Raw genomic sequence first — 27,344 nt, forward strand, 5'->3', positions numbered from 1 at the left:
CAATAACTTACAGGATTAGTTAAATAGAAGAGGGGTCCTAAGGTAATTGCATTTGTACTGATTGGTACAATGACACCATAGGAACAACATAACTCAATATTTTATAATATCATCTGACCATTTACAGTTAAAACATTGAAGGGAAATACAGGACACAATTTAATGTGAATATAAGGATATGCTGTGAAGCTTATGGCTTAACAATAAGAGGAGATGCACATTACTAAGCTTTCAGACAGATTCCCTTTTTTTTGGAATGAACAAACACAGACAACTCTCCTCCATTCTCTACTGTCCCCCCTCTCCCCCTACCCCCACCTACCTAACCCCCCCCCCCCCCTTACACACACACACACACACACACACACACACACACACACACACACACACACACACACACTCACAATGTCCACAGACAGTGACTATGTGTGTGTGTGTGTGTGTGTGTGTGTGTGTGTGTGTGTTTTTAGACTTTTTCCAAAACCTTGAAATTTGCCGTCTTTCCCGGATGGTTGTCTACTGATCAGCACCTCTTCTACTAAGTGAATAGTGTCCTCAGAGCATATTGGATATAATTTATTTTGTGTAAAGCATTCACAGAGAATCATTAAGTTCATATACAGTGTCAGATTAATCTTGCAAACTACAACCAGTTTACATGTCCATGAATCCTAAAATATTCGTCAGGCCTATCCTGGAATGAAAATGTTACTTTTTCTGTTCATTTTGGAATATCTTACTGAGGAATCAGCAAACTCTGTTACCAAAATGATTAAATTTACTCACAGCCAGTTTGTAAAGATTAAAGTTTTGGGGTGTTATCACCCATGGGGACTGAGATCTGTCTAGAATTTGTTAAATAATTCTACTTACAGAAATGAGAGCTGTACTTTATGAAGCCACTGAGGAAGAAAAGTGGGAAATAAGTCAATCACGCAACTATATAGAAAATATAGCATCCATATTTTAATCTTACCATTCATGTAAACTGAAATAAAAGAGATACACCAATTGTTTCAGCAATAAAAAGAATAAAAATTAGAGAAACACTAGCAATAACATTTCATGAAGCTGTCATATAATGTTGAGTCATAATAGACATAAAATGCACACTACATTCAGAATTTACTACACTTGGAGCAGAAAAGAAACTTGTCAGGAAATAATTTAATGGAGCTACACATCCTCTCCCTTCTATAATCCAAACATACAAACCTGCGGATACCCACATACATGCATGCACACACTCCTCTCTCTCTCTCTCTCTCTCTCTCTCTCTCTCTCATGCACGCACACACACACACACACACACACACACACACACACACACACACAGGGAGAGTTAATGTCACACAGCAGAAAGGTAACTAGCAGTGTTTCATCAGTTTTTGTAGAAAGTATTCTGCAAGTGCCAACAACATTTTATCTTTAACAAAATGTGTCTTCCATAGCAGTTCTGAAACACATAATAAATAAGTAAATGAACAGACTTCAGTGGGTAATATTGACATACTTTATGCATCTTTGTTTTTAAATTTGTAGTACTATTAACTGTTGAATATGCAGTTATAATGGAACAAAAGTGTTCTTACAATGAATTCAATTGTGTTCATGGATTATGGAAAAAGTCAGTGAATTGCTTTACAAATTTTCCTGTTCATTGTGATTGAAGTGACACATTTTTTATAATAAGATGTAAAAAATTGTTTAGAAAAATATAGTACAAAAATCTCAGCAAAACAACTTAACAGAACATTAATACGTAGCATTCATTGTTGTGGTATCATTATGGGAGTCTTTACGTAGATAACAACTCACTCAGAAAGTTTCTAATTTTCACCATATCTTTGCTGAATCTTTTTAACTGCACCTTCTTAATCTCAGATTAGTAAAGGATGAAAATAATAAATGAATAATTTTTAACATTTAACTGCAAATCATTATTGTTGGGCGGTTTACTTACTCATGGCTCGCCATAAAAAATTATTTTTATCTCTGTTTGTTGGAAATGTGGATTTTTCCCCCCACAAAGAAATATTATTTAAGTTTAGCAGTCATTTATAGAATGTCATAATGCTATGAAGAATAAGCTACTGAAGAATTATTGACATTTTGCTGTACAAAAAGGAAAAATGAAATAAACAAATATTTTATACACCTGGTATTGGAACGTTGCTTTAGTTCTGTATCAGAATTGCATAATTAATTAATTCCATGACAAAAAAACCACATTTTGTTTAAAAAATTATTAGTTCAAGATAGACGAATTTCACATTTTCAAACATAATAGTAGTATTATACATAATGGCTTTAGTCATATCAAGAAAGCAACAAAATTGCAAGTAAATACAAGAAAGCGCAGCCAGACCAACCATCAGGGACACGTGTAAGCTTTGAGTGCATTAAATATTTTCTCAGTCAGCAACAATAACAAAGTTTTTACATTACAAGTGTTTAGCTTTAACTCTCAGCATGGCCTAACATCTATTTATTCTAATAACATCACAACAATAGCTTTATGCATATAATTACTGCACCTCACATTGCTTCTCTATATACAAATTAACATGAAAAAATGTTTCATGTTATGACAATGATTTTTTTATTCATCCTTTGATTCATCAGTTGTGTATGTTTTTTATGTAGCTTTTGCCTTTTAAAGTCACCATTTGCAAGCAGAAATTATCTCCATATTATATAAGACTGGGCAAGTCTCAGAGTTAGTAATATCATGAATGTATAAGTTGCTTTCTTTATTGATCATATTTTACAGTAGTTAATTCACTGTATCAAAGAGTTAACTGAGACCTTCATATGGACTTCCATTCTTAAATATTTTAACATTAAATGGAAATGTAAAATTAAGATCACATTTGCCTATGTTTGTATTACATCTTATGGTTACAGTTAATTTCCATGTATGAACTGATCTTGAGCACCATATTTTTATATCAAAATACCCAAACTCACTGAATCAGAAGATGAAAATTTTGACTTCAGCAACTTTTGAGTTCAAATGCTATATTTTTCCATAAATAACTGGGCTCTTTTGAAGAGATTTGTGATTTACATTTTTAGTACACAAATAAAATTTAAAGAGTAACATTTTCATTATTCTGCAATACTGATATTGCACCAGTACATAACATTTCACAACATAAAACATTCCTCATGTTAATTAGTATGTTTATTTTCACTCACATTTGTACTAAAATATTCTAGATACTGAAATATATTTTGGCACTCATACTTAACACTTCATAACAATTTGTTCTTTTGTTTACCTGTTGCTACTTCACTAGTCAACAATAGCTGCTTTTTATAGTTCATAAACCTAGATGTAATACATTTCCTACAGAAAGCAAGAACTTAATAGCAATCTGAAGATGATTCATTGCTCTCTTCTTTAAAATGTGATCATAATTATATATGATTCTTCAATACTGTCTTGTAAATAAAAATTATCAGTGATGAGCATTTACAGGTGCTGTGTAGCTTACTAGGACAAGCTTAGAGTCTAATGCATATCACATCTCTTAAAACTTGTTATCATGGAAGATACTTACATTTATTTCTGTCTTTCTTTAACAATAATTTTGCACTATCTGCAAAACTCATACTTTTAAAATATCTTTGTCAAAGACTTCCCAGAATTGCTTCTCAACATGTATGCAACTGAAATGTACTTTATAACTGGCCTGGGAACATTTGATAGCTTAATAGGATATGTCCCTTTTCATCTATGCCATTAAATAAGGATTTTAAGAATGCTTGCATCTGAATTATGTAAGAAAGGCACACTTCATACATATAGTCATCAGAAAAAAAGTATGACTAATGAATGCTTTTATACTGCCAGATTGCAATAATGACACAGACAAAGAGTATATAAAATGCAGACTGGCAATAGTAAGGAAAGATTTTCTGAAAAAGAAAAAATGCTGACACTGAATACGGAATTGAGCATTAGGAAGTCTTTTATTAATTTGCCTTGACTAAAGCCTTGTATGATATTGATATGGGAGCAATAAACAGTACAAACTGAAAGAGAATATAAATTTTTGAAATATGGTGCAAGGTAACAATGTAGAAGATTAGACAGGTTGATCAGGTAATATAGTTGAAAAGAAATTTAAAGAATGGGTACATTCACAGGATGTATGCTGAGGCATCAAGGAATAATTAACTTACTAATAAAGAGAAGTGGAGAGAGATACAGTTTTATGTGGAAGACAAAGTCTGAATACAGTATGTGGGTCCAAATAAATAGTGTGCAGTATTTATGTAGATAAGAAAAGACTTTTACTGAAGACCACGATGACAACATTTTAAAAATATTTGTAAGTTTTTTCATGATCTCTGACACAGGTCACTTATGAATTTTCTTGTTTTATAGCAGTTTGCCAGTCTCTTTCAATATGCTTTAACTACATAAAACATTATTTATTTATTTAGAGGCAACACATTTTCTTACAAATAATTCATACTGCCCATTCAATCAACTACCATCTCCCTGTCAGTCTGGTATTAATTCTGTGGAACACAACTTTAGCCCATTATTTGTGTACTGTGTTTCTTCATCAAAATGTACACATCATATTATGAATGTCTGTGGGTAGCTTATTAGCTTCTATTGTATATAGTGTCTCCCACTTTGTCATCACCATTCAAGATGAACATGTGTTTTTAAAGGATTAGGTGGTAGAACTTCAGTAGTTAATGATCTCTTCATGTCAAGCAGTTAAAAGAAAAAGTTATGGCAGAGTCATGGTAAGGTGACAGAATCAGCAAAGCAAAATTAAATTATTTAGAACATTGAACTAAGAGGGACAGAGAATGTAATCTCATTCACTTTATTAGAAATGTATATCATTTCTGTTTCCTTGCACCTTGGTTAAAAATGCCTGGTTCAAAGCTTTAATTTTTATCTTCAAGTCTTTTATACATTGCCTTGCACATTTTAGTTCAATTTTAATATAACAGAAGCCAAATATAAGTATTTTTAGTATAAGTATTTAGTATAAAAAAAGTATTTTAGTATAAGTATTTAGTGTAAGTATTTTTAGAGGAAAGGGACAATTTGTATTTGTATCACATTGAAAAGAGTTTGCATCAGATATTTGATACATGCTGTAGCTATTTCTGTTCTCTTTCTCAACATGAGTCTTCAAATTTGCCTCTGTTTTGTTCAAATGGATTAACAAGATGCTTGCAGATTATTGCACTCAGTGCCTGAGCTAAGGCATTAAGTTGATTATCAGTCAACAATTTAATTCATTCTTTTAGATGTAATATAAAATTAAGTAACAGCTTTTAATTGCTCGACCATGGTGAAAATACAGCATACATACAAATTAAGAGGCTCTACAAAATGACCACAATGAGGAAACTTGGACAGGAAAAAGTACAAAAATTGATATGACATTCATGAACAGCTGGTTTCTACATGAATAAGTATATCAGCCAGCAAATTTACATAACCAAACACAAAGGACTATCACCATAATTTTTAGAGGAAAGGGACAATTTGTATAGGGTCACACTGTCTCTGTGATAATGGTAAAAGTATTCAACTGAAAAATAAAAAAAATTTCTTCACATATAAGAAGTCAGCATTATGAGACAATATGTCAAATTTGTGGATGTAAAAGCAGCTTAGAAGATCATTAGACTTGTTATTTGGCAGGATAAAAAAAATGTTTGATTAAAAATAAACTTGGATGATGCATCTAAATTGATTCCTACAAATACAAGTAAATGAAAAGTCTGTTATCATTGCATCTACATAAAAAAGTATCGCGAGTGACATATTACAGTTACATAAACATGATACTTTCAGATACGTAAACATCTTTCTGAATGAGCTAGGTATTGTAACAAAAAGCAAACCTGATAGGGAAATTGTGGCTTCTGCTAAAAATACCAATCAAGGTTTTGAACAGGAAATGTTAATATAAGCAGTGAAAGAAGAGCCACTGTTTTGTGTGCAGAAAAGCTGTTTCAGTTTTAAAACAGGTGATAGCAAGGATGGTAAATGTTCTGTTCAGAAAAGTAAAGAGTTAACATTCACCTAGGTGATAATAAAGTCTCAAGTTGGGAGACAATGGTGGCTGTGTGTGAATACTTTTCTAAATACCTGGAGGAAAACAAAATAATTATGCTAAATACAGACATAATATGGCATCTACAACTGTTTTTGTCATTCTGTGACAAATTACATAAAGGTTGCATGAGAATTTCATGTAATCACTGAATCACTGTAATGTCAAAACTATTAACTTTAATAAAAGTTACCACATTTCTTTTTATGCCTTTTCTAAAAAAGAGATCGGTGGCTGAATTTTCTTTGTCAGTGTTCCTGAAATATGATTAATATGTGATCAATATTTGAACAACAGTGTGACATGAGTATGGTCTGTCATTGAATGTCATTTACCCATCTAAATTTTGATTTATAGATGAACATGTCATCACAAAATAAAATGACAGAATAAGGCATGACAATAATGAATCTTAAAGAAAACGATTGAATGTGGCTGAGAGTGTATATGTTTGAGGCCATTTGAACAAAAATTACCAAGGAATAATGAAATGCAAATTTCATCTAACATGAAAGTATATTTATATTTCAATATTCACTGAAATTTTATTCTTTAAAGAAAAAAGTCAAAGATTAATAAGGCAACACACACTACAATTAGGCCCTTTCAAGTTTTAGCTGAATATTCTATGTTACATGGAGAAAAAAAATTTACAGCGCATATGAACGTAGAAAATAAAATTTTCCACAGAAACTTAGGAATTAGTTCTTACTAATGAACACATTTTGTTACTACCTTTTCCGCATTTAAAGCATGCCTTTACAGTTGGTCAGATCCATTTTTAATATGTTGCACACATTACTGATATTTCATTGATTCAAGAATGAAACAAATTTTGTGGGTTTCAGTTTCTGTGGTTTCAGTCAAGCATTAAGAGTCTCTAGTGTGACCCATCAATCTATAAGAAACATTTTCCAAAAATGCTGTGATCATTAGTCTCTTTCAAAATACAAAAATGGCTATTTCAACAAAGATTGTGAAACTGAATTAGGTCAATTCAAATGCAAGCATTTAACAAAATATATCAGCATCTTAAAATCACACACTGACATCACATTTACACAGTAGCAACACCTATCTACAGTTAACAATGCACAGTGAACTGGGTAAGACAAGTGCATCATGGTTCAGTTTGAGGCAGTTAGTAGGCTATACAAGGATATAAATTTATGTAAGTTCACTGCGTGTGTAATAAATCTGCATCAAAAAGCACAAAGTTACAATAGATCTTTCACAGTTTTGTTTACTGTCTATTTTGGCACACTTTGTCACATTAGCATACATATAAAATTTGCATACATAAAACAGTTGACAATATCTGCCATCAACTCTCACAGCATACATACACCAGTAAGTATAGTAACAGCATAAAAAATCTGACCACATATTAACAGTAACTGAAAGAAACACTTCCCATTTTGTTACATTTGATCTTATGCATCTTTTCCTTTCATAATCTGTAGCACTACTCTAAAAAAATACATTTTCTAGGAACTGTTCTAAAGAATGCAGCATCCTAAACTATGTGATTTCTTTCTTTTGTGTATGTCTGTTCTGTTTTTGTGTGCATGTAGATTAGAAATGTTCTGTCGATTAATGATTTTGTAATGAATCTAGTTTGTTGCACAGTAAACCTTTGATGTATACAAAATGGGAATATGCAGTTTCAGCTGCACAGTAAGGATTTATTTTTTACTCCCTTCCCTAGAACCATTTTGGAAACTGTGTTAGAGTTAACAGATCTACAACAAACAACAGCCATCACCCTTGTAATCCCTCCAAATTTAACACTACTTAAGATTACACAACATAAATTATGTGAAAAACACTCAGACTGACTGCTGGCTATGTTTACAGGTAGGCACTTGCTGGTCCACTCCTCATAATCTCCCAAGGCTTTCCTTGTCTCTTGATTATTTTACATTCATAAAGGTGACACATAAAGCAGTTTGCATTCTCTCTTATAGGAAACAGCAGCAGAGTGGGTATGTCCCATGACACACAATATTTACAATGTCAGAGTGCATGGGCCAAGCAAATTCCTGGCAAGATAAGTTCAGCAGTGCTGGAGGGCAGACACAAGGACTAGGAGGTTTGTTGCAGCTCAGGCTCAAGGGAGGGAGAGCAACTGCTAGGCCTCCAGGAAGATCAGTGCCGTCGGCTTTGGCTCTAGGTTCGATTTTTTTGCCTCAACCACAAGGAACTCGATGTCACTCCGCTCCCTTCGGGCAAAAGATTCTGCTATCAGTCTTGCAACATCCTGGTGTTGCATGCCTGTAGAAGGAAAACATAATTAATGATATGTGCATGTAACATTCACATCAACAGTATAATGAAAAGGATAGATTGCTACTCACTGTAAAGATTACATGTTGAGTTGCAGAAACGCACAGTGAAAAGAAGATAAATGTGTCTGTCTGCAGCTCAACACGTCATCTGTATGGTGTCTACCAGTTTATCCTTTTCATTATATTGTTGATCTTCTACCCTGGAGTTTCCATTGTTTAACATCCATGTCAATTTCTTTGTAAGTAATCATGCAGTTATGTCTTTTAGGACACACATTCTTAACAGAATTTACATTTACTGTAATAGATGAGAAACGCTTTTCCTTTCATTGTATACCTGCTCTTTGTGTGGCTACTTTACACCTACTAAATAAATGTATAAAAATGTTTCAAGGAAATTTCTAGTAACTTGTTGCTAGTTGTGGCAGCACAGAAACAACATACAAAATTTACAGTTGTATACCTTAAATACCGGTACAGATAGTGAGGCTGGTACTGGAAATACGTAAATAGTTTTCAACTATACATATTTTTATACTTGTATCTTGTTCTGTGCATAAAGGTTCCAGTTAGCTTATGCCTCAAACATTTGAGCACTATAGAATGCATGGACAAAATAATAATAATAATAATAATAATAATAATAATAATAATAATGATAATAATAATAATAATAAAAACTGGATGAATCTTTCCTGATAAGTGACCAAAGACCTTGTAAAACTAACTAGACTCCCAGAGGACACAGCATGGATGTTATGAGCTTTTCACTAGATGCTGTCGTTGTGGTAAGAGTCTGGTAATAAATGAGACAGACTGAACATTATACTGTATATTTACTGGGACACATATACAGCACTTGTTGATCATAATTGTAGAGGATATATCTAAAGGAGGATAGTGTACCTATGAATAGTTGATGTTTCCTTGGGTGTTTCAATTTTAGAATCACAGGAAGGAATGTGCACTAGAGTCCAACACAAATAGTTTGTGGCAATTTCTGCTGTTGCTGTTGTTGGGACACATGATAATGTGTTTTGTGCTTCATTTGTAAATATTATGAGTCCTACATATTGAAGTGCTGTGTAATATATTAAAGCCATTTTTATGACACTGTTAGTTCTTCAGCTACAGAGTTTTATGGTGAGTAAAATTCTGTATACTTTTAAAACCAGTTACATAACATATGGACATTTAAGTGAAACTTCATCAGTCACGCACCTTGAAATGGAAGAAGTGCCTCTAGCATGGAAAACATGATATTTGCAAATGAATTGAGTTTCTTCAATGTCTTAACAATTTTCCCTGTCTTGAAAAATGAAATTTGTCTCAGTTGCCAATAGCTTCTATTTCAAAACATTTTTAACATGTGCCTGGTTTTTGCCAATACTATTTCTTAATTTGATTTCACTTACTGATTATTACACCAAATGTATTTGCAGCTGTGAATACAACTGTCAGCTGTATTAGGGAATGGTGACAATGAAAATTTATGCTGGATCATGACTCGAACTGAGATTTCCTGATTTACACGAGCAGTTGCCTTTACAGCTTTGGCTATCCTTTAACGACCCATGACCAGACCCAAAAATGTCTGAAGGAACAAACACAGACAACTCTCCTCCATTCTCTACTGCCCCCCCCCCCCCCCCTCCCCAACTGCTTTCACTGCTGTTTCATCGCAGAAAAAGTTGTGGCCACAGGTTTCCTCCACAATAACAAATCAGTCTACTAAGACTGTTTCATTATTTTTTTAAACTGCTTCAAAATTCATTTTTGTGCTAGCTTTCTGTCAATATGTAATGTACATGTCACCCATCTCCCAAAAAGGTTTCAAATAGCTGATTGTTCAGGTAGAAAGTAATATACATTCTTTTTATGTATTTCTCTATTTAAGAGGTGTAATTTCACATTTTATAACTGTGGAGTGTAAATTCAGGTAGTCTGTAGCACAGTTGTCGTACATTTGTTTGTTTTGATGGACCAGCAACCATTTATTTCAGCCCAGTCACTCAATCAGATTCCAGATGTTGCTTATTATGCTCCACTGGAACAGCTAGTTATGTTTCTAACTTTTTTCTGTTTTCTTAGTAGAGCAGGGATGGATAGGATATGTGTGTCTTGGAGGAGCTGTTCACAATCTGTGATTAGCTCAAGGTGCTGTTGGCTATGGTCAGCCGTCTTCAGCCTGATGTCTGCGGATGAAGCAGTAGTGGACCTTCTTGAACATCCCATGGGTCATATTATGTGGCACTTGTTTCGTGCATGGCCTCTGTTGCTGAGGCACCTCCTAGAGTACCTGACGTGTTGGGTGAGTGGCAGGTAGTAACGTGTTTGTGTTGCTCGAGAAGGAGAGCCAATGTGGAGGCTAGCCGTCTGACCTCGCCGTTCACCCTGCCAGTGGATAAGTTGCTGCTCCATCAACTGAGTCTGAGCAAGCAAACAGGGGGAGGGGTTTGCCAGTTATTGGGAGCTCTAACATTAGGTGCATTATGGGGCCTCATAGGGAAACAGCTTTCAGGGCCAAACTCAGTGTGTCTGTCAGGGGGCCTCATATGAGGTGTGAAGGGGCCTTGTCTGCAGCTATTGAGCTACTGGGTGCAGCCATCTACAAGTTCTAGCTCACACCAGCGCCAACTATGACTGTCACTTGGGTTCTGATGTTGTCCTCAGTTCATACGGATTGTTGGTGCAAGGGGTGTAGGCTGCTGACCTACTGCAAGGGGTGAAAGCAGAACTTGCAATATACAGAATTGTTCCAAGAGCTGATCGGGGTCCTTTAGTTTGGAACCAAGTGGAGGGTCTCAAGTCAATGGTTTCGCCGACTCTGTGACAATCTTGGCTACAGATTTCTGGACCTGCGTTATTGGGTGGAGAGTTTTAGGACTCCCCGTGATAGGTCAGGTGTGCACTACACAAAGGAAGGCTGCCTGGGTGGCAGAATACTTGTGGAGAGCATGAGGTGTTTTTTAAGCTAAGTGGTAGTTTGAAGTGCACTCACCATTCAACGGTAGTTTGAAGTACACTCACCATTCGACACACAGATAATGAAATAAGAATGTTCAGAGTAAAGACACTTTGACTCTCAAACTTTTATCAGTAAATTGTTGAAGTATTTGTGACAAAGTTCCTGAATTTAACGTCTTCCATGAAATTTCTTGTACTCAGATCATTCTCAGGACCAATAGGTGCCTGAACCCGGAAGTAGAAAGCTCTGAATTATTTAGTGAGTCATAGAACATATATTGGAAAGACAGATCACACTCCACAGGAGGGGGAGTATTTATTGCAATTGACAAAAATACTGTCTTTAATGGGCTCAAATCAGAGAGTGACTGTGAAGATATCTGGATACATATAACAGGTCTACATAAAATCTGGTTAATTATTGAATGTTTTTTTGTCCACCATTTGTCCAATTCTACCATATAGTTCCAGAGTCATTCTAATAAAGCCTGTGATCGGTATCAGATTATAAAACATTAGCTGAGTATAGAATGGGATGTCTATGGATCAATGCATGGGATACAGACAGGCAGTTTTATGAAGTGCTTCTGAGTATGTTTTCTGAAAACTGTCTTGAGCAGCTAGTTCGACAGTCCACACATAATGGAAATACACACATCAAAAAAACGTTTTGCATCACAGCTGTTCCAAGAACTCATGAAGAAGGATGTTGACTGTGGATATTGTATCAAAGACACAGTCTCTTTGACTGTTCAGAGACGTCACTAAACCCACCCAAAGATATAAACAACCATGCTTGGGCAGCGCCTATTAGACAGAGGGGGTCCGACTGCTGATCAGTTCCAGTCATTCCACGAGGAAACAGGTACATGGCTCATGTTGTCTGTAGTACAGCCAGGCCTAGATGGTCAATACTGTGGCTCAATCGCACCTGGGAAGTGTCCGGGCATCTCAGAGTGAACCAAAGTGATGTTGTTCGGACATGGAGGAAGAACAGGAACCGTCAACAACACTCCTCACTCAGGATGCCCAAGGGCTATTACTGCAGTGGATGCAATAGGCTACATGATGTGCAACTTCTCTCCCGAGATCCATGGTGTGGTCCATCTTTGCAACTATGAATAGACCGCTCAGGACTAGCATCAAGTTCTCTTCACTGATGAGTGTTGCATATACCTTCAACTTGACAGTTGTCGGAGACGTGTTTGGAGGTAACCTTGTCAGGCTGAACACCTTAGACACACTGTCCAGAAAGTGCAGCAAGGTGGAGTTCCCATGTTGTTTTGGGGTGGCATTATGTGATCTGACATATGCCACTGGTGGTCATGGAAGGTGCTGTAATGGCTGTACGATATGTGAATTCCATCCTCTGACCGATAGTGCAACCATATTGGCAAGGCATTTGTCTTAATGCATGACATTTCACACCACCATCATGCACATCCTGTGAATGACTTCCTTCAGGATAACCACATTGTTCGATTAGAGTGGCCAGGATATTTTCCACACATGAACCCTATTGAATATGACTGGGATAGAGTGAAAAGGCCTGTTTATGGATGACGTGACTCACCAACCACTCTGAGCAATGTACGCCGAATCGCCATTGAGGTGTGGGACAATCTGGACCTACAGTGCCTTGATGAACTTGTGGATAGTATCCCACGATGAATACAGGGATCCATCATACAAGAGGACATGCTACTGGGTGTTAGAGGAACCGGTGTGTACAGCAATCTGGACCACTACCTCTGAAGGTCTCGCTGTATGGTGGTAAAACATGCAATGTGTGGTTTTCATGAGCAATAAAAAGGACAAAAATGATGTTTAAGTTGATCTCTATTCCAATTTTTGTACAGGTTCTGGAACTCTCAGAACCAAGATGATGCAAAACTTTTTTTGACGTATGTATTTTAGACCTTGCAGCTACAAAAAGGCCTGACCTTATCATTGGTATATGAGTGTAGGGACAGGGATTAGTGATCTTTATGTCACCAAAGAGACAATGGTTACTAATATTGATAAATCAATCCAGAAGACTAGGAGAGCATTTTTCCCAGAAAGATCAGATAATAAGTTGCTAATATTCCACTTAGTCATTGAATGGACACTGTTGAGTTCCAGTATAATGCTTGTAAAGGGATTATGGGCAAAGTTTAAATGGTTTGTAAGTCACACTCTGGAGTAGTATGTTTCAATTGCATGGGTTAAGAATGAAGAAGACCCATTGTGGTTTAATAACAAAATTCAGAAAATGTTGAAGAAGTAAAGACTGTAGCATGCTCAGTCCAAAAGATAATGCACAAATGGCAACATGCAGAAGTTAACAGAGATTCACACCTCTGTAAAAAGATAGGTGCACAAAGTATGTAACAATTACCACCATCATTTCTTATCAAAAGATCTAGGCAAGGATCCAAGAAAATTCTCACTGACCATCTCACACAGTTCAAGGCCTACGAAAGTGCCTGTCATAGTTCTACAGTCATCACCAGCTGACACAGATCATCAGTTGCCACATTTATAGCCTACTGATATAAACTGGCAATTGTTGGACAGTATTTGCTGAGTCTCAGACTCAGGCCTGAAGTTAAATAACTGTTAGTTACAGGAGACCAGACTGAACTTCTGTAGATTAGATAGTTCTCTTTCAGTGTACACAGCTTGACTCGTATGTAGGACATTAACAATTGGTAAGCATCTTATGCCACTCAAAGGTGATTGTATCTAAGCATGTAATTTTAATAAATACTTATAGTGTGTTTCATTTAGTGCTGCCCTTAATACTTGTATTATTGATATAACTGCCCTGTGACTGGTTCAGTTGCTAGAGTACATGTAACCTACCTTGCTAAAGCAATAACTTTTCTGTGATAGGGGTTTTGCTTTCTGATACTACCTTGTATGTTGGGCATCATGACTGTTTTGAAAACACAACACAGAAAATGGTGACAAGGACCTGCAGATTTTCAGAAAGAAACGTTGCCAATGCTGCAACAAAGATGCTGAAGAGCACAAAAAGATACATGAAAAAATTATAGAAAGACTTTAGAATAAATGTAGCATTTACTATTACTGTTTGCAGACTGCTAAGCCCTTTTCCTTTTCAGGAAGAATTCTAAGAATTTATTATCGTGTTCTGAGTTGTATTTTTCAGACATGGCCCTTACCTGAATTCGATATTCTTGAGCAATCAACTTTTAACTGCAACAACTATCTGCTACTCAGAAGCTGTTGGCGGTGTGCCTGGCTATACATGAAGCAAATGAGGAAAATGGCTGAGGAACTTTAAGATACCTCCAGCACCACTTCCAATATTCAGCAGGAGCATCCAAGCCTGACCTAACAACATTTCACATGTGTAACAATGTTTTATCAGACAACGAGTATCAGGTGACATACAGTGTGACGCTTTCCTTATTGCAAATACTGGGCATGCCATGTTCAAGTTAGTCCAAAAATTGTGTACATTTGGAATCAGGAAAGACATGAGTGGTTATTCACAAAGGACTTAAACTCAAAGTGCTTCAAATGCTAAATCAATGGCACTTGAGCATTGTAAGTACTAAATGTATTGTTGGAGATAATTGTTACCGGAAAAATATAGGAAAGGACATAGAAATGATGCAGGCTGAATGCCAATAAAGCGCAAAATAGCAGTTAGTTCCTCTGTGCCAAGATTATCTGCAGTCACATGCATGAGAAACCTGATCATGTTTATACATTGACTTTGCTGGACCATTTTTGGGAAGCTACTGGCTCATTGTCATTGATGCTTTTCCAGAGTTTCCATTTGTGATACAAATGTCACAGATTACTTCTATGAAAACAATTCAGTTGTCATCAAGGATTTTCTCTATTGAGAGGTTGGCAAAATCACTAATTATGGACAATGGTACTTGATATTCATCTCAGGAGTTACAACCTCTTTGTGAAAGTAACGACACTTCACACTTCAAAACCATACCATTTCATCCTGAAGCTAATAGACTTGCTAGATGATTTGAACAGATGTTCAAGTCACACATGACAGAACTCACCCAGAAGTACAGCAAGGGTAATACTATAATAATAATTTTTCTTTCTCAGCACAGAGCCATCACAAATGATATAAAATCTCTAGCTGAAAAATTACATGGGAGGCCACACCATTCTTTAATATTAATTTTAAAGCCACTTGTGCATCCACAGACCAAGCCTTGACAACAGTTTTTTAAGTCAGTGACCCCGTACTAACCATGTACAAATATGGAAAGGTGTCTTGGGTTCCATGCCCAGAAGCATGGCAATGACATGTATAAAACACATATTCGAAATTGTGTCACATTGTGCATAAAAACCAAATGAAGGCGCAATTTGCTCATGCAAACATCGGCAGAATTCCTTGGCTGCTCTCTTTTGTGGGCAGACAAGATTTCAATGCAGCCCCCCCCCCCCCTCCCCGACTTTGCCACCAGCTGCAGCCAACCAATGATGCGCACATGAGAGTAGACATTACACTTTACATCACAGATGAGCCTATGGGTATTGCCATGTCGAACTGCTTGACCGACCACCCACTTGAAAGGTGGTGGTGGCTTCAGGGCAGGCCATTGCCATGGTAATACCCATCAGGCACCTCCCCTTTCATTTTGTTTTGGTGATTATCATACAATTTCATTTGCCTTTGGTGTATCACAATTTTCCCTGAATGATATTAATTTGATTGACTATTAGGGATAGTGTAAACCACTGATTGATCTGACAGTATTTGCATGACTTTAGTAGCAGTATTAGAATTAAACTCAGCTATAGAGACAGATTTTTGGGCGCTGGAGGTGACCATTTCAGTAGGGGCAGCTTTAGAACTTTCCCTGAACAGCAAGCCCATTTGTGGATTCCTTTGGAGTCATCAAAATGGGCAGGGAAGTGGTTTATGGGCTGTCATTCTGGTTTGAGCTTGTTTTCACTAGTGAGCTTCCCTCATCATGTGAAATGCAAAAGAAGTTTGGCCGCACGACCTCCAGGCATTGTGGGCTGTTTTTTCGGAGAACAGAATGTGTACTGCACTGCAGGGATTGGTCTCCTTGCTAGAAAACATGATTGGCATGGTAATCACTGTTGGACCATGATAACTTTATTCAAGAACATTGGGGGAATGGCTGTTTTTCTGAGTCTGGGACTCGCTTCTCACTGTCACGTAGTATGGTCGCTAGAGCTCTTATGGAGAGAGCAGTCAGACATCCGGGCAAGCGGGCAAAACTTTATATTTTTTGTGGATGTGAGACAATCACCAGCAGACATGGGGTCATCTTCCGCATTATGACGCTTCGGCAGTGCCCACACCCCAACAGCGTCTCATCTTTCACTGGCTATATCAGTAATGTTAAGCAGCTTCAGCAAATTCAGAAGCCTATCAATCATTTTCACAACCGTCTTTTTTCATAGCAACCTTGTACTTGCAGCACTCACTCCCAGTGTCCATTGCATCTTAATTGTATCTAGATGTGAGAGACCAATCAGTGGAATGATACAGCAGTGCTTGTTTGCCTAGATAGGGATCCTTCCACTCACAGTAGCCAGTCTCATTTACATGTAAATCCCTGTTAGGTTCCCCAGATCTGGTGTTAATGAAATGTTACACAGTTGAAGTCTCTGTTTATATGTTTGTTCTCTCTAGACCTTGATATTAGTTAATAAATCTCTGTGATACAGTAGGTTCTTGTTACTAATTTTTCAATGACACCCATTCTTATTCCCTCCAATGTCATTTATTTTTGTTGCGGGTTTAAAGTAACTAAACTAATTTTATGTCTAGTTAGCCAACGCAGGGGTGATAAACAGGGGTCACTGTTTATAGTCAGATTTCCTTGTGCTATTGATGAATGTGGCACCTCTTGGGTATGGTGGTTACAACTTTTTAGTCTGGCACCAGAAAGCTCTGACCAGTCACCACTGAGATGGCACTCATAAATGGGAACCTATTTATATTTCCATCACAAGAGTTACAAATAGTCTGCTCCATCTGTTAATAGCTAAGTCAACTAGCACAGAGAGCACAGACACCAAAAACTACTTCATGCTTCCACAAAATAAATTTCATACAGTTATCCTACCTGCTGTTTACAGATAGCTGCATACACTCATCCACACTTGCCCAGTACATCATTACCATCATTGGGGGAACTGCTGTTTTTATGAAGTTTTTGAGCAATGGGAGAGTTCCTGTCACAGTTCTACATTTATTGTGTTATTGATGGCTTACGAATGATCATAGACAGCTAATGCTAAATGTGAAAGTGCTATTCAAACTGGAGCCAGAACTAAATAAATTAATCGCAGCAATCCAGAGTGACCTTCTATAGATTAGATAGTTCTCTTTCAGTATGTTAGGTTAGACTAGTATGTTGGACATTAACAAGTGCCACGCGTCATACATCACTCACAGGTGAGTATATCTGGGTATATAATTTTAATAAGTGCTTATTATGTGATCCATTTAGTGTTGCTTGTAATACTTGTGTTATAAACATAAACGCTCTGTGACCAGTTCAGCTGCTAGAGTGTAAGCAAGCTATCTTTATACAGCAATGACTTTTCTCTGGTATGGAGTTCACTTTCTGCTACCTTCATTGTTGGGCAGCAGGCTTGTTTTGGTGACTACAACACTTTTGTAGCTATGACTTTTCGCTCATCTCCATTCAATTTCCCCTCCACCTGCACTGAGGACAAGCAAGTTCATCTCATCCTCAGATTTGAATGACATGCCCTTCTTTTTTAACCTTTCCCAGCCTACACTGCTGTCCTTCCCAAAGAAGGAACTAGTTCCAGAAGATAAGAGAATGTAGTGTAACATGCCAAGCAACTTATTTTGAAGTATTCGGCCCCAAATCAAGTTCACTACCTGAGCAACATTTTTGTCACATTTGGAAATTCTTTGGCTAACAATTATATTTATTTATTTGTGCTATTTGCTGACCAATATTCCATTCTTACACTCAAACTACCTCATTTTTTGTTAAGTGTTTGAAAGTTATGCCAGTTTGCAATGTAAACGTTGTCATATTTCCTATTCATAAATAATATCTGATGGAATCGAGAAAATCACATAAAAATATCCAATGTGGTATTTAACTGTAACTGGTAGCAAAGAAATCAAAGCATTAATTATGTGTTTAATTGAGATTTCAGATCCCCTGTCATTTACCTTCATTCCTCTTCTTTCCCCTTCAACTCTTCTGCCAGAAGAAGGAGATACTGGCTCCAAAAGCTTGTAAAAGTTGGACGCTTTTGTGTGTGTGTTTCCCTGCCACCACTTGGGGAGTAGATTTTTTTATCTATCCCATACACTATATTGTCAATAATTGATTATTTTCATTGTTATATTAATAGTGTATTTATTAGAACTGAGTAAATTAGGAAAATTGTGAACTTTGAATTTTCCATGAAGCTTGGTAAATCCCAGCAGAGTTGTATTATTATAAACTAAAATGTATTTATTGGTTTCATTGCCACATAATAGGTATGGCAGTCCACATCTGGTAATCATTTGATCAACATCTTTGTGTTGCAGTTGCCACCTAACAGTTAAAGTGTTAATAACTACCATATCTGCCAGACAGTGCCAGTGTAAACATCTTTGTAAATGTCCTCTAAGTTTTTGGAAGTCATTCTCTCAGGCATCGTCATGTAGTCACTGTGTTTCTGTAGCAATAAAAACTGGAAATCACTTGTGAAAGTGCATGTAAAGATATAAACATAGTCTGAATAATTCGTAGTCTGGTAGAAGTATTAATCTATATCAAATCTTACAGACAAGTTGATCACCATGTTTTTACAAGGGACAATAAATACATAAAGCTGTGAATCAAACTAAATGCAGAATTGTGACCATAATGGAAAAACTCTTTATAAAACCATATTACAGCAGCAAAATGACAGACTGTCAACGACCAGGGCCATCCATCACAGATGAGGCTTGTTCCAAGCTGTGGTGGGAAAATGCCATGTCATCATGTTTTTAGCTAGTATCTACCAATGAAGATAAGCATATTGCAAGGTAGAAGTCAGGTAACGGCAATGTAGAAACATTGTCAAAAACAATGTTCCACAAATGTGTGAATAAAGACATCAGAACAGTTGTACTTCTGAAGTGAGTCTGTGTTCCATATTTTTTATAGCTTACTTAAATTCATTCAGCACAAATGTCAATGGTTAATAACAAAATCTTAATGAACAGTACCAGTTTACATATTTATAGTGCACCAGAAATATGTCTACAGACCTGTTTTTCATCCAACAACTGTCACCTGTTTCAGTAAATCACATAAGCTACATAAATCTCTACATTACCTTCCACCTTCTGACCATCCACCTCAAGGATCAGCTGTCCCACTTCAAGACCACCTGCTTCGAAAGCAGCACCATTTTCCTGCACAAAAATGCGTCATGCTTGAAAAACACTTTTTCCACTTTTACAAACTACAGTTCTACCACTACTTCAAATCTCTATGCTTGTCTACATCCTACATTTATTTTAAAATTTTGGAACAATGAGGTTATTCATTCATTTACTCATTTAAAATGAAAGTCAACAGATTATCCTTCGTTCTGAGCTCACACAGAAAACTAAACCATAGCGCTAATCATAAGCTGTGGGATCACACAAAAAATTATTTGCATAATACAGTAGAGATGTTACACATGGTTGAATCTAAGCCACTGGCACATTATTTGTTGACATTAAGTTATGTTATTAACGAAATGGTGCATACAGCATAAGAAATCAAGCAACACTGTAATTAAAGTAAAGTAACTTCTGGTGGAGAAAAGTAAGATGAACTGGAAAATCTTGGCTACAAATTGGAAATTAGTATGAGGAAAGACGAACACTTCCCATACTGAGGAAGTACTGAGCAGAGTGCTAGAATAGGATATTAAAGAGGTTATAATAACCACTCAGCAATCTACTTAACAGTCATCAGTGCGTTGTCCCACATATGCAATCAAAATCAAAAGCTTTTTATTTACTGGTGAGCCATTATATTGTTTTGGAACTGATTTTATAGATGTGACTAAGTTCTTATAACTGAGAAAAAATGATACTTTGTATACCACTGTACCACTCTTTTCAGTTAATAATGGACTAGATTCACTTAGATGTCACATAAATGTTCGTGTGACATCCATTGTACATATAGTCAATTCAAAAATGGATGCGGATTATCTGAGAATTTACCTTGTTCTATATTGAGTTCTCTGTTATTTAAAATTTTGCTAGACGGCAGAACCAATATTTTTATTTTAAAATGCGCATCACACTATTTTTGTTCTACTTAAGGAAGAATGTGTTCCACATTAAGTTCATTTATGCTGTTAACTCATTTTCCAATATTTATGTCCAGTTCATATCATACTGTACTTTCAGAAATGCAGTCATGCCACAAAAAACTCCATGCCAAGTACAAAATACAGTACTGGTGGCATGTTTCAAAAAAAAAAAAAAAGAGAGAGAGAGAGAGAGAGAGAGAGAAGAGAGAGAGAGAGAGAGAAAGTTCAAATATGTGTGAAATATTATGGGACTTAACTGCTAAGGTCATCAGTCCCTAAGCTTACACACTACTTAACCTAAATTATCCTAAGGACAAACACACACACCCATACCCGAGGGAGGACTCGATCCTCTGACAGGATCAGCCGCACAGTCCATGACTGCAGCGCCTTAGACCGCTCAGCTAATCCTGCGTAGCTGGAATGTTTCATTTTTTACTAGTTCATCTACTCAACTGTAAAAACTATGTGGAGTCTATTAATTCTTTTTGGCTGACTTACTGGCAAATCTCCTCTTCAACTTTTCCCTGTAGTTTCTCCCATGTATTTATTTGGCAATTACACTGAACACATCTCCTCCTCCCTCTGTCTGTCCAACTCATCCTCCCATCTCTATCCATCTGCATCCACCACCCTACTCTCAGCACATTTTCATTTCCTCAGCCACTCTCTCTGATCATATCTCCCTCCCCCTTCCCCCCCCCCCCCCCTCTCACTCTCCCTGACTACACTCTCCTTTCCCTCTCTGCCCGCATCACTTCCTTTTTCCATCTGCCCATCACCTCTCTACACCTTCCACATACTTCAAGAATCTCTCCCTCCTTCCCTCTCTCTGTTCGTTTGCTCCTGCCTCTTGTAGTGTCCACTCACTGCCTCCTCTACCCTTTTCAATCTCTCTCCAGCCACACTAGTTAGCATGTGTAGCTCCTGTAATATAGTTCAATAATGCAGGCCGATACCACTCTCACAACACGGTGAGACTGACTGAGCCACCAGAACTGACAAGTAGACATAAAGTACTTTACAAGTGAAGGGAACCTATTTCTTTCTAAAATAAATTCATGTAATACCGGTAAACAGAAAAAAGTTGGTAGGTTCTCATTCATGAAGTAGGAAATGCCAGCAACAGGTTTCAAAAATGCAACAAACTCGCGACTTGGAGATATAACAGTCTACTGCTTACTTTATAGGCGCCACATACGAACGACAAATCGCAACGGACCTTCGGAAGCGATATTGGCTGCAGTCGCTCTCCTCGACCCAGCGAAACACAATCGATTTACCAAGCAATTTAAACCAGTACTTGGAACTAGTGATGGGCGTAACTGCGATTTTCCGATATCAGTGATTTCTGTGAATGCCACTTTTCAGTATCTGTTATTCTTAACTGTGATTTGTCGCAGTTAAGGAACGTAGGTCGCGTATCCCTCCTCCACTGCGATTTCTGCTACTTCCGCTATTTCTGTGACTTCTGCTATTTCTGCTACTTCTGCGATTTCTGTGACTTGTGCTACTTCTGCGATTTCTGTGACTCCTGCGATTTCTGCAACTTACCACCGTATGAAAAAGTTACATCTGCCCACACAGAAAATTGCATCTCAACAAACCTGTCATTGGTAAGTAAGTTTTACGTTTGTTCTTGCGTTGGCTTTAATTATGTATTAAAGAAACAACTGTGAAAATATTATTAGTGTAATTAATATGTAAGTAGCCATACAGTAGCGTAATAGCTTGTGTTTAGAAAATGAATTCTAACATATTGTTATGTTCTCAGGTACCCGAACTACATTTCAGTCACTCAGTAAATTGATAACTCAAAATATTATTGTCACCAGATCTGGAGAAATTGCTACTGCGTCTTTAGACCGTTTTCGTCATACGAGAGGTTAGTTTCTAAGTGTTTCGATGGACTTTATTGCTTCAGTGAGATCGTTCTTGCAAATGTGAAATATACCCCATTGAGTGGCTTTCATTACAGCAGATATTAGCAATATACTCTTGTAATTAGTGACAGAAAAAATTGTTTAATAATCCTTGTGATTTTGCAGACACAGTTCTGACTCTTGATTACTGGTTGCTGTACGTATTTATCCACATCAAGGCTGTTGAGAGAGACTCGTGAAGATTCAAGACAGCTCTTAGAGGATTTGCAGTTTGAAAGTGACATAATTGTGAAATAAGTGTGCAGATGAGTGATTAAACTGTGTTTTATTGAAGTTGTTATGCAATTTTAAAGGAATAATAAATGTTAAATACAGTGAGTGAATAATGAAAATCTCATTTTCCACATGTTTAAGCCGTCCTATACTCGTAATTTTCCGCCACTTATTTACTGGTAAACACTAGTCGGAGAGACATGCCCACTCCCCCCCCCCCCTTCTCCACAATCTTCGTGTGACACTGACCTGTAACATGCATTTTGAGGCTGTTGATATGAAAGTGGGAAGTACAGATCTTCCAGTTAAATCAGTAATAGCTTAAATGCAGTACTTGAAAGTAACACAGGAAAAGCTTACTTATGTAGGTGGTAGTAGTGTCGGCAAAAAGTTCGTGTGTGTGAAGTTGCCATGTGGAACACCAGGTGTAAAACTTTTATCTCGAGTCTTGAACTGTGTTGGAATAAAAGTGAGGCATTCATATGACTCAATAATGCTGTTTTCATTTCACTACATTTATACAGATGTCTGAGTTCTGCTGTGTTAACTTTGCAAAGTCCTGTAGGCATGTGGAGTATTAACCAAAACTATCATATTAGAAGCAAAATCACATTTGTTACGTTACTTGATATTTTCAGGAGAAAAAGGCAATGTTGCCTTCTTATTAATATAATACATTCAGAGTCACAGCTGTGTTTGACCAGCCATAACTGATCCTGAATGTGCATGTCGTCATATAATGTGAAGGGCTTATTTCAATAGTGGCACAAGTCCATTACCTCCACTTTTTTGTCTATAATGCTTCTGAAATTAATGATCCAAACAAACGTTAATAAAGGTTCATTTCTAGCAAGAAAGAAGCCATAGGCTTGAATATTTCTGGTATCTTAACTGCAGATTTTTCAGCGCTCATTTAACTTTACGACTCCGTATCACAAAATGAACAAAAATGGACTTGTACCACTAATGAAATAAGTCATTCATATGCACACACAGCACACCGATCTCATGAGGCACAAGGCTCTCATGACGAAGTACGTACGTCGTTCAACAGATGGCACTAGGAAAAGAATGTTAACTGCGCTTTTTAGTTGCTACTTGCGACTCTTAGTGCGATTTGTCACGGAAATCGCAGTTAGACTCGATAGCGTGTCGCAGAGATGAGCGTAGTACGAACTTTGGCCAGCAGATGGCACTGTTAACTGCGCTTTTTAGTTGCTACTTGCGACTTCTAGCAGCGACTGGTCACTGAAATCGCAGAAACCAGTACGGAATTCGGCCAACAGATGGCTCACGGCGTTGAATGTGAAATGCTACTTGCCACTGCTAACTGTGACTGAAATCGCAGTTAGATTTTGTAAAGTTGTTATTGTGATATCTGTGACTTCTCACTAACAGATACGCGATTTCCTGCACACCACTACTTGGAACAGAATGCCACTATCTTGAAGGTTTATTACCGAAAATGAATTGTTGTATTTCACAGCAGTGGCAAATGATCTTCATTAAAATAAAATTGTAATTTATTAAACTCATTTTCAGATGTTTCGCTTTGAAACTGTAAGCTGTCTTACAGAATACATCATAGTTTTCATTAACGCCGTGTGTTTTGTTATATCTTATCTGTCTGTATCTCCTAAGCACTTCTTAAAATAATCAATTTCCGGTTCTTTTCCATTTATTAGTATTTCGGTTTGACTGATTGTATTTACATAGTTGCTTAGAAATCTTGATGCATCTACAAGAATGTTATCAACAGCAATACTGTTGATTTCCATAACTCATGCTGTAAGTTGTTTGAGGGAGAGTTAGGTTCTATGAAATGACAAAGGAATTAAGTATTCCTGCAGAATATGTGTCATTCGATTTTGAAACTAAAACCATTAATAATGCATCTAATTGTTTTACAAATAACTCAAAATCATCAGATGAAGCTCTGAATATCCTGACTGCAACTACGAACTTCCATGAATTTCTGCTTCTACAGCACAACTTTCAAAATACTAATGACGGTAAAATATGAGATTGCCAATGTTTTTATATTTGTTTTCTTTCTTAATATGCGTGCCAATTCTAACTTCAACTTCACTTTTCAGAGCGGTTTGTGTTCCGGATAACTAATCCTGATGACTATAAATTCAAGCGTAAAGTTTTTATTCTACGTAGGCACCGAGAAACGAAGTAAAACCACGCTTAATATTTAGACAAATCACATGTCGGACGCGATTCATCAAACCGCATTAGAATTCAAAGCGATCTGTAGCTGTAGCGACGTGGCGACGGATGCTGGTATCTGTTCATGATCATGCCAGTAACATCTGTAGAATATAAATATCTATGGAGCTAGGACAGTGTACTGCGTATTTCCCATCAACCTGGGATTGTTCAGTAACTTCCATGCAATTAAAAAACCTCTTGTACTAAGAGCAAAACTTTAGTACTGCACGCATTTGCCCTGTTTTTACACATTTCTTTATTTCAAACAGCAGCCTCGAATTACAGTTATTCCCACGGATGCAAATCAAGGTGTCAAAGAAGGAAAATTTACCTTTCATAGGTAAGAACCAAAATGTTTTAACCTCGCTTTGTATGATAAACATATTTAGACACAGCGTAATAAAGAGCTAATTATCTTTTCATTTCTCGTTTGCGCATGTTCATACGCACTACAGCACGCTGTTTTATTGACATTAATACAGAACATGTCAGAAAGATATCAAAGTAATGTACTACGTTCGACAACGACATGTATATGAAGTTTTGTGGGGGATACATTTGGCATGCGTTGTGGGATGAAATATTGCACTTGAAAATTGTTCCAAAGCTGAAATCACGATACTAGTCATAATAAACACTATTTGCAATGTCGAAAACTTTGTCATTTGCAGACAATTTCTTGTGCGTATGATATTAGTACGACGCAATGTGTTTGTATGTAACAAAGCCATGGGATAAACATGCTGATGTTAATATCAGTAATCTGCATGTACTAAAGATCTTTATTCTGCCCTGCGTTAGTCTTGAGTGTTTCCGTTACTCGGGAACGATAAAAATATGGACAGTTGGCAACTTTAGGGACTGAGTACTTGTAAGAAACTAAGAAGTTGTGCTACCTTTTCATGGATTCGTCTTTAGTTTTCTATAAAAATGAACAAGTTCTGAGCAGTTGATTACTATCGATGGGCTAATCAACACAGTTTGTTGCAAATTAGATCACTAGTAGAACTTCGATAATCAATGCCTAAGACTATGTGCAGTATCTGTGCATCGATTTCATTTTCCCGAAAAAGATGTATCCTATATTGCTGACCTTGTGGCGTCTCTGCCGCAGAGAGACCCATCATTGGGAACCTTTTTCTCTGGACTAGCAACTCTGGCGTGAACTTTCTGCTCGTGATATGTGTAACAGCCGTAATTGTCGTATGAACAAGTGTTCAATAAATGTATATTTTATATCGAAGTAAATTATCTCTCGACTAGTCTCCCGTGATAACCACAGCCTGATTTTTGCTTCCAAGTCCAATGAAAATAATATGATCGATGGAAACTGAAACAAAAGTGTGAAGGCAAAGATCTGTTTTAAAAGACATAACCGTACACAGATATCAGAGTGAGAGAACAGATACCGCAGCACGCTATGTCCTAAAAGAAATCACCATCCCAAATATTAGTTTGAAACCGCAATACTTTGCGAAGTATGATCTATCTACCTAAGAACCAGTACACACTACTTGTGAAGAGGGAAGGATTTTTTTCACATAAGAGACGAAGACGCTAGAAGAAAAATCATCATAACAAGTACAAACGCTAGTTTTTTCTTGTTCCTTCTCTGTTCATTTAATATACTGCATTAACTAGATAATCTTGTTCTTTCACTGGTGCGGAATTTTATCACTCATTTTTGCAACGGCGTGCTTCTGGGTAGGAGGGGCCCTCTGGTGGTCACGTTCCTCTAACCACTTCTCGCCTCTGCGTAATTCTGGGGTTAGCGCTAACAGAGGGCACTGATTACATGCAGCAGTGTGTTTTCTCTCATTGTGGCTTCTTTTGCTATTTGCTTTATAATTTTTGTATTATTCCGTGCAATATGGAGGCTGTTCATTACGTATGTCATTTTCTAGAGTAATGTCACTTGAGCATATGTCAATTACTGCTCTTTTAACTCGTCCTCTTTTTAAGAAGCTAACTTTTGTCGTTTTCTGTTTCATCGCTTTTTATTACTGTAATGCCTCTTTCACCTTTTAAGCCCATTACAGACTTTACCGATTATATCCCCCCTCCCCTTGTTTTACGCTGTTCAATTAATCATTGAGGACTTTTGTATGCCTACAGGTGCGACATCTGGTGAATTGACAACACAAACATCTTGTGGCTACTGTACGGCAGTTTGTTTTGAACAGTAGTGCTGCAGACAGCATGACTTGTGCATATGCTTTTATGTATATACATTTGACGATGCTGATGCTGATTTTGTATTTAACTTTTGACGATGCCACTATGGCTGTAGTGTATTAGGACATTGT

General features: G+C 37.0%; 1 protein-coding gene and 1 long non-coding RNA gene across 2 annotated transcripts in view; one reads left to right on the plus strand and one right to left on the minus strand.

The window, feature by feature from the left end:
- Positions 1-654: 654 nt before the first annotated feature.
- LOC126272462 (whirlin-like) overlaps positions 655-27,344 on the minus strand; it is a 192,213-nt gene continuing 165,523 nt past the window's right edge. The window contains exons 5-6 of the mRNA XM_049975340.1: positions 19,688-19,766; positions 655-8,375 (exon numbers count right to left, since the gene is read on the minus strand). Coding sequence (XP_049831297.1) covers positions 8,233-8,375; positions 19,688-19,766 — 222 coding nt within the window. The 3' untranslated portion in view covers positions 655-8,232. The remainder of the gene's footprint in view (positions 8,376-19,687; positions 19,767-27,344) is intronic.
- Positions 22,189-22,945, plus strand: LOC126272464 (uncharacterized). Its single transcript, XR_007549226.1, has 3 exons — positions 22,189-22,281; positions 22,440-22,550; positions 22,714-22,945. It is a non-coding gene; the product is annotated as an uncharacterized LOC126272464 (long non-coding RNA).

This window comes from Schistocerca gregaria, chromosome 5, assembly GCF_023897955.1.
Source record: "Schistocerca gregaria isolate iqSchGreg1 chromosome 5, iqSchGreg1.2, whole genome shotgun sequence".
In the NCBI taxonomy this organism is placed as follows: domain Eukaryota; kingdom Metazoa; phylum Arthropoda; class Insecta; order Orthoptera; family Acrididae; genus Schistocerca; species Schistocerca gregaria.